The sequence below is a fragment of the Limulus polyphemus genome, unplaced genomic scaffold, assembly GCF_000517525.1.
Source record: "Limulus polyphemus unplaced genomic scaffold, Limulus_polyphemus-2.1.2 Scaffold390, whole genome shotgun sequence".
NCBI lineage: Eukaryota > Metazoa > Arthropoda > Merostomata > Xiphosura > Limulidae > Limulus > Limulus polyphemus.
The window spans coordinates 624847-633557 of NW_013666000.1; the positions used below are offsets into that span (position 1 = coordinate 624847).

Below are 8711 nucleotides of genomic sequence, written 5' to 3' on the forward strand. Positions count from 1 at the left end.
TTAAGATATATTGCATATGAAAACATTGTAATGTTTACTGATAAACTGCCAAATTTTGTTAACATTCGCATACTAATTCAAAAGTTATAGCATGAAAACTATGACAAGAACAAAATGGTTACAAGGTTGGTCCCAGGGACCGAGCCCAGACTGAAAAAGAGTTAATACAGCCAAAGTATAACATATCATTCACACACACAAAGACCTAAGTTCATACTAACTGTAAAATGATATGACTGAGCAAGTATACAGTGAGAAAGATGGAGGTATAAAATATCATGTGTACATATACAAAAATTATAAATCTACCAAAGCAATCTTAAAAAAGTTAATAGCTTAAACCTGACCCACCTGGTGAACAAAGATGTCTTCACTGGTATCCAATCTGTAAAATTACAATAATTTACTACATTTCTTTCTTATCTAAACATTAAAATAATTTACTCATATGTACATCCCTGTTCTTAGTTTAAGATGAAATTTCATATTCATTTCACCCCTACAAAATGTTTGTAAAAATATTCTTGTTCTCGCAAGAAAAAGTGTGAAAAATTATTGGTTTTGTAACCTTAAAATCATTATCTCAGATGTCTATAAATAATATAAAATAATAAAGAATGATAAATATATATTTTAAAAAATTATATAGAAAATTTCAAATGCAATTATTTACATCGACGAATTAAAAGAACTTCCATGTTATTTAAGTACATTTATGGTTATTAATTCCAGCGTACATGAAATTATGCAGTACACACATGCACAGAATCAATACTTCAACAACACTTTCTTTACTGACCTGTTGATAAAACCATATCCATTCTTCACATTAAACCATTTCACAGTTCCAGAAACCCGAGTAGCTGAAAACAATAACTATTTTAGTTAAATCTCATTCTTGGTTTTTCTTCCTCTCTAAATATACAATTACTAGCAAACGTACCCAGCCTTGCTCAGGTTATTAGGTTGATATATTCTAGATGACTATGTCAGTATGTGTATTCTGAACCTACTTCAGCATAGAAGAACAGTCAAAAACTATTTGATACATTTTTTTTTCACAAAAACATAAAAACACTTCTTTTCTCTGTGGTTTTTTGCTAGCTGGCCTCATTAAAAAGATGCATGCACGCACATGGATAAGTAATAGTACCCAGGTGTACACCCTTAGGGTCTACTAAGTATTTTGTAATGTAAGGAATTACTTCTTTTCTATGTGGTTTTTGCTAGCTTGCCTCATTAAAAAGATGAGTATGTGCGTGAATAACATAACTAATAATATCCGGGTTCACACCCTCAGGGTCCATTTAGTATGGATGCAAAATTTCAGGTTTCTAGGTTCTTTCTTCTTGGAGCTATGGCACTCACACTTCTTTTCTATGTGGTTTTTTGCTAGGTTGCCTCATACAAATATGTGCAAGTGCATGCATGCACACAGATGGATAAGTTATAATATCCAGGTGTACACACTCAGGGTCCACTTAGTACGAGTGCAAAATTTCAGATTTCTAGGTTCTTTCCTCTTGGAGATATGGCAGTCTCACACACATAGACCCACCCTTTATTATTATTATATACCTTGATTATGTTTTCTAACAGTATACATTACAGGCAGAGTTTCATATGTTTAGATAACATACTACATTATTCCAAGATCTCATAGACCATAATGGCATGGTCAAATGAAACTTGATACTTAGATTAGATAATATCAAACTGAATAATAGTGACAAGTTACTTTAAATATATAATATATTAAGCTTAACAATGTATTTATTAGATATACATAGCTTCTCAAAAATCATGTGTATCATGATATTATCATCTACAACACGAGTCAAGTATCTGTTTAATTACAATAAATATATTTCATTAGCATTTTTAAAAACACTAAAGCAGAGGTTGTGTTAGTGCAAAATTGTGTATATATTATGCAAATGAAAACTATGCCTGTTCTTAAAAACTGGCTCACCATGCATAATACGTATTAATTGTGTTTACGAGCTGATTTTAAATTTAATCAATAATGCCACTGACAAGACATAAATCAATAAGATGAGATGAACACCCAACATATTTTACATGATTAAAATGGAGAAAACTTACTGAATAAAAATCAGCAAAGCTTGTTGGCAAACTGATGACTAACTACACTTTTTGATGAAAAATAATATCACAAGTAAATACAAAAAAGTCTTGTATGGATTAATACACCTAAAGGTAGACTAAATCCTTTGTTTTTGAAATCTAAAAAACTGTCAGTAATTAATAATTAGAGTGCTAAGATTTCTTGTATATTCATAACAATGTTTATGAACTAAAAAACTAAATGTTATTTATTTTTTGTACAAAATAGAAATATTTGCTGTATAGCATTCAATTTCCTATCCTTAGTTAACTTCAGTACTTTTTTTTTTACTACTGCTTAATACTTTTGCATAGGTTGTCATTTCTAATGTTTCTTAATATTTGTAGTTATCTAATGCTGCAGGTAAACCAAATTAGAATTCTCTATAAAACAGACTAACACTTGATTAATCTATTAATTTTTCTTTTTGTTTTGTTATACAATTTAACTATTTAGCTGATCCGAGGCTTAAGAAAATATCTGGGTTTATGCTAAAATTTATTACTTATCTTAGTTATAATTCTGGAATCACAGTTATGTGATAGTGTTTTTATGTTTACTCCTGATAAAGTTGTGTTGCCACAGTTTAGCAGAATAACTGAAAATACTAACTCTAAAATAAAGTAAGACAAACTCTTAGTAACTACTATATAACAATTAAGCTGCAGGAAGATGGGTGTGGAAAATATATATGGAATAGAACTTTATGATTCGATAAGTTTTGATAAGTTTTTTTGTTGTTGAAATGACACCACTACTTGGACTCTACCTTTAAATAACATACAAAAACATTAAGACATGACTAAAATGTTTGACCATTTCAAACTATATATATATTAACTATCAATTGATGACAAAACCTTGTTGAAATGTTGTACATTTGCTGTTATGTTAAACTTGTATTAAAGTTTTTCTTCATTACCCATTCAAGCCGTCTCCAGCCATTATATAATTATGGTATTCTCTGTTGTAAACTGTTAGATACACAAAATTTATAAACTAAAATGTAAAATCAATTTTCTGATCACATGTTATTTAGATGTGATAAACCATACCTGACCCTTTTCAATACTGCTGCTAATACTGTCAACAATGCTATAATGCTGAACTTCAGTTTTTCAGTACAGTTTTTGTATTGTTAATTTCAAAAAGAGAGAGACTTTCACTGATAACACACTAGGTCAATATAGTAAAGAAGTTAATAAAATTGGAAACACCTCCTGAAATAATTCAAAATAGATGGTTCAAACCTTATTGCAGAATGAATCCAATCAAGAGGATAGCACAACAGCTTTTCTAACAAGAAGATCCAGGATCAAATCCCAACCCTTACCTAAACAAACACTCCTTTTCTAGATGTATCTGAACATGGCAGAAGACTAGATGATAATATAGAGTATAGACCACTAACCATTTATACCTGGTCACTAAAACCACTTGGAATGCACAGATTTTAGATTATTTTGTTGTACAATAATTATTCTGGTAAAGCCCTTGCAAATTTGAATTATGAGCTAAGTTAATTAAAACTATATCAGTGAGATTTAATAATCTAACACTAAAATACTGGAGTCTGGAGGGGATTAAAACTCTAATTACAATTCCAAAATTTTACAGAAAAACCTCTCTTAAATTAAAGTTAAAATTACATTGATATAGATAAAACTCTAAACACTCCACATGATCTTCTCATTATAGCTTATTTTTCCCATAAAAAACAAGGATTCTCTGTTGTGAGAAATTCTTTTCTAATTACCATACTCTAAATGAATAAATTTTTTGCTTCTCAATAATGAAATTCAATTCTCATGTTTTTGTTCAGTTTGTATTCATAACATCAAGACTCAAGGCCTTTTTAAACAAAGATATATCTTTTAAGTACAATCTACCCTTCTCAAAATCTTACTATCATATATATAATTAGAAATACTTAAATACTCAAAGTGATATAAATGACTGATATATATAAATGATGAGCAAAAGATGTTGAATCAAGTCTTTTAGAAGCTCCACTAGTTTTCTAATTGATGAGATGATCATTTTATTTACAATCTTTCTCTACTTTGTATCACTGAACTAATTATAAATTTTTGTTAAGCTCTTCCATCTATTTTATAACTTATAAGCATGTGAAATACTAATGTATCTCTACAGCAGTACTTTATAAAATAATTTCTAAAATTTTAAAATGAAATTATATTAGTAGCTAAATACGCAAGTGCAACACCAATAACGATACCCAAAAACAAAAAACAGGAACCACTGCCTACTAACAGTATTATTAAATAACATTACCTACAACTTACAAGGATGTAATACTCATAGTTATACTAATAACTATATTAGTATATAAGTTATAACTATAGTATACAATGCTAACAGTAGCAGAGTAATACAATTTCATTGTAATTTTGTAAAATAAAATATCCAAGTTTGTAGTGAAATAAAAACAGATTTTGTATCATGCTCAGCATTATTAGTAAAAAAACGAAAAATTTGATGGAGACCGTGGTCAAAAACAAATAAAAATAAATTATGGTGTTTTTTGTTAGGGCACAGTTAGGGTTGGTTAACGCATTCAGCTAAGCCTAAAATTATGGCTAAATCAATGGTAATGTGCTCCTCTAAAAATAGGACTAAAGCCAAAGGCGTCGATAGACTAACGTTCATGGGACTTCATACTGTACAACCAAACGTTTTTATCAAACGTTTATATATTTTAATAAATTTTATAAAATTACCAAGAACTTTCTTGTTTTTTCCAGTTTCTGGTTTTTCATCTGTTTGTCTTTCGGGTTCTGTCATAGTTTTGATGGTGAAAGTATCTCTTCCAGAGTTTAAACTCTCCAAAATTCCGTCCTCTCTCTCTGATGTTATTTCTCTTCTCCGCTATTCACTTTGTTCTAGCTTCAGTTCACACTACTCGTCGAAATGCCGAAAAACCCATTGGTTATTACAATGACATAATTATCAATTTTATTTATTTAGTGTTTTTACTACTATTTGGAAATAAATGTCAAAACGCTAAACTCATTAGTTATAACAGATTGACACAATTATTTTTTTTCATTTGGTGTTTATACTGCTTTTATTTTTTATTTTTTCATCTAACTTCTTTATGGAGAAAAATAAACATTAAAATACTTTTCGTCACACATCACAAGCGTATATATACATATATATATATAGTGTTGCGTCAGCGAGTCCGTCACTGTAGTCATGTCCCACGTTTCTAGAACTATCCCGTATCTTGGCGAATGCTCTAGTAATTACTAGATGGAGGGTAGACTGGTATATAAAAGAGGGGAAGGTAATGTGTGGATAGACAGTGTGTAATTGATCCGCAGTCAGAAGTATTATTGACGTTCGTTGACATAGCGTTGTTTTAGCGCGATTGTTCACGTTGAGTGTATCGGTAAAGTTATATTCGGAAAGAATAAACCAGTTTTATTAAGTAAAGACTTGTGTCGCTTAAGTTTCGTCGGAACGAAGTTACGGAAAATTAATCAACAAACGGAGACGTAACAATATATTTATCAGTGCCAACAACATTTGATCACGTCTGATTATCAAGATTTTCTTGTATCACCTTTCCAAGAACAACTACAAAAATATAACAAAAATTAATTGCTTAAAATTGCCAAAGTTTTAGAACTAGAAGTTAAAAGGTTACTGAGAAAAAACTGAACTAAAAAAGCATACTATCGAAATACTAGTAAATGATTATTTGTTGCCTGAGGAAGCATTAGAGGAATACTCTGGTGTATCTACTAGCCAATCGGAGTTGATTGATAAAGATAGGTTAGAGATTCAGCTAAAACTTAAACAAATGAAGCTCGAACAAACTCATATTGAAACCAAGAAAGAAAACGGATGAATTCGTATTGAAGCCGAGAAAGAACAAACTCGAATTGAAGCAGAGAAAGAAATTAGGTTGAAATAAATGGAAATTAGACTTAACTGCGATCGACCAAGGCAAAATGACAACTTTGAACTTAATCGATATGTTAAAGTACCACCATTTAATGAAAATAAAGCTGATAAATATTTCTAACATTTTGAGAAGGTTGCCCAAACCATGGAATGGACCACCGAAAAATGGTCATTATTATTACAAAGTGTCTTAATTGGTAAAGCACAAGAAGCTTACACTGCTCTCTCTTTAGAAGATGGTACAAATTATGATAAGGTTAAAGCAGCTATTTTTAAAGCATATGAGTTAGTACCGGAGGCTTATCGCCAAAAGTTTAAAGGTTATTGCAAACAAGATAATCAGATTTATATGGAATTTGCCCACGAAAAAGAACTTTATTTTGATCAATGGTGTATTCGATGCATATTGGCGATAGTTTCGACAAACTAAGACAATTATGTTTAATTGAGGAATTTAAACATTGCGTACGTGACGACCCCAAAACTTACCTAGATGAAAAGAAAGTTGAAACACTACAGCAAGCAGGCACTCTTTCCGATGACTACACTTTAACACATAAAATCACTTGTCATAAAAAGAAGATCCTACCATCTCAACAAAAACCTGTATCTGTTTAGTCCACTAAGGGTGAGGATTCTTCCAAGAAATCCAGCTCCTCTACTTCGAAATTTTTTGACAGTCAGGATAAAACTTCTTTGAAACAATCAAGGCCTGTCTGCCATTTCTGTGGAAAACCTGGACATGTTATGTCCGATTGTTGGGGTTTGAAAAAGAAGAAAAAAGGGAAGTGCATTTGTGCATTTGTGCCCAGTGCATTTGTGGCCACTGATATAAAGGCTGATGTAATCAGGGAGGAATTTAGATCTTTTGTGTCTGTTGGTTCTGTGTCTTTGGCAAATGACACTGGCAATTCCATACCCATATGTATTTTACGTGTTGTTGTTAGAATGTGCATTGCCGTTAGAATCGAGTTCTGCTACTGGTGAGTCTGTTATTGTTCAGGGTATTGAGGGTGGCTTTGTTAATGCTCTTCTTCATAATATTTATTTAGCATCAGACCTAGTTTTGGGACAGTTGTCGTTGGGATAAGACCTACTCTGCCAATTAAGGGTGTATCATTGTTGTTAGGAAACGATTTGGCTGGGAAAAAAAGTTGCTGCCAAACCTAAAATGGTTAACGAGCCAACTGTTAACTGTTTCATCTAAGGATGATGTTGTAGTTGACGAGAATCCCCATGTGTTTCCCTCGTGTTGTGTGACTCGAGCTCAGACTAAGAAATTAAGCCAAAAACAAAGGATAGACATGGAATCAGAGGACGATATTACAGATTTTCCCAGACAATATTTGTTGCCGAACATAAAATGGTTAATGAACCGATTACTGTTTCATCTAAGGATGATGTTGTAGTTAAGGATAATCCTGATGTGTTTCCCTCGTGTTCTGTGACTCCAGCTCAGGCTAAGAAATTAAACCAAAAACAAATAATAAGCGTGGATTCAGAGGATGATATTATAGATTTGTCTAAGGCATGTTTTTGGATCCAACAGGGATCTTGTGAATGATTGTCCTACTGAAAATACCTCAGTGAGTGACAACAATGGGCTTTAAGGATCTGATTCACTTAGTGAAGTTCCATTTACTAAAAGTAAACTGATCACTGAACAAGAAAAAGATTTGCAGATCATTTCACTATTTAAATATGCGCTCCCAAAAGATGAACTGGGGAAGTTCCAAATGGTTATTTTTTCACAAATGGGGTGCTTATGAGGAAATGGAGACCACAAGATGTGCCAGCTTCTGAGGACTGGGCTATTGTTCACCAATTCGTTGTTCCCAAAGTATGTCCTTCTCAAATATTGAAAGTTGCCCATGAACTCCCAATGGGAGATTATTTAGGTGTCAACAAGACAGGTGACAAAATTATGAGATATTTCTTTTGGCCAAAAATCAGGCAAGACATTTTTCAGTTTTGCAAAGCTTGTCAAACCTGTCAGTTGATCGGAAAGTCTAACCAGAGAAAGTAAAAGAAAAATGGAAATATAGAAAAAAGACAGAAAGAAAGAAAGAGACAAAGAAAAAGACAGAAGAAGGAACGGGAAAGAAAAAGACAGAGAGAAAGAAAAAGAGAGAAAGAGACAAGGAAAGAATGAGACAGAAGAAGGAACGGGAAAGAAAAAGACAGAAAGAGACAAGGAAAGAAAGAGACAGCAAGAGAGAAAGAAAGAAAAAGACGGAAAGAGAGAGAGAGAAAGAAAAAGAGAAAGAAAGGAAAAGAAAAAAGAGAAAGAAAGAAAAAGAAAACATAAGGCTGTTGAATTGCAATTTATCATTATGAGGATATAGTTTAAAGAATATCTATATCATAAGGGCTTACAACATTTCATAATGGTTTATAACATGTGTGCCGATGTACTTTCATGTACTATATAATTTTATGATAAAGTGATTTGTACTGGTTGTATTCTATATTGTGATTATTGTTGAAGCTGTATAATCCTTTAAATAATGTATTATAGATAAAATGCAATCTTGCCAATGTATATATATAATGACTTGATTAAAAATTGTCTAAAGCCAATTTTTAATTCTCTAAGGAGAGAGTTGTAACGAATTTATTATTATGTATTTATTTTTAATATGAACATTGT

General features: G+C 31.6%; 1 protein-coding gene across 1 annotated transcript in view; it reads right to left on the bottom strand.

Moving 5' to 3' along the window:
* Positions 1-5034, bottom strand: part of LOC106457912 (Y-box factor homolog) — a 32370-nt gene extending 27336 nt beyond the window's left edge. Inside the window, exons 1-3 of the mRNA XM_013917358.2 lie at positions 4870-5034; positions 800-863; positions 352-385 (exon numbers count right to left, since the gene is read on the bottom strand). Coding sequence (XP_013772812.1) covers positions 352-385; positions 800-863; positions 4870-4933 — 162 coding nt within the window. The 5' untranslated portion in view covers positions 4934-5034. The remainder of the gene's footprint in view (positions 1-351; positions 386-799; positions 864-4869) is intronic.
* Positions 5035-8711: the final 3677 nt, after the last annotated feature.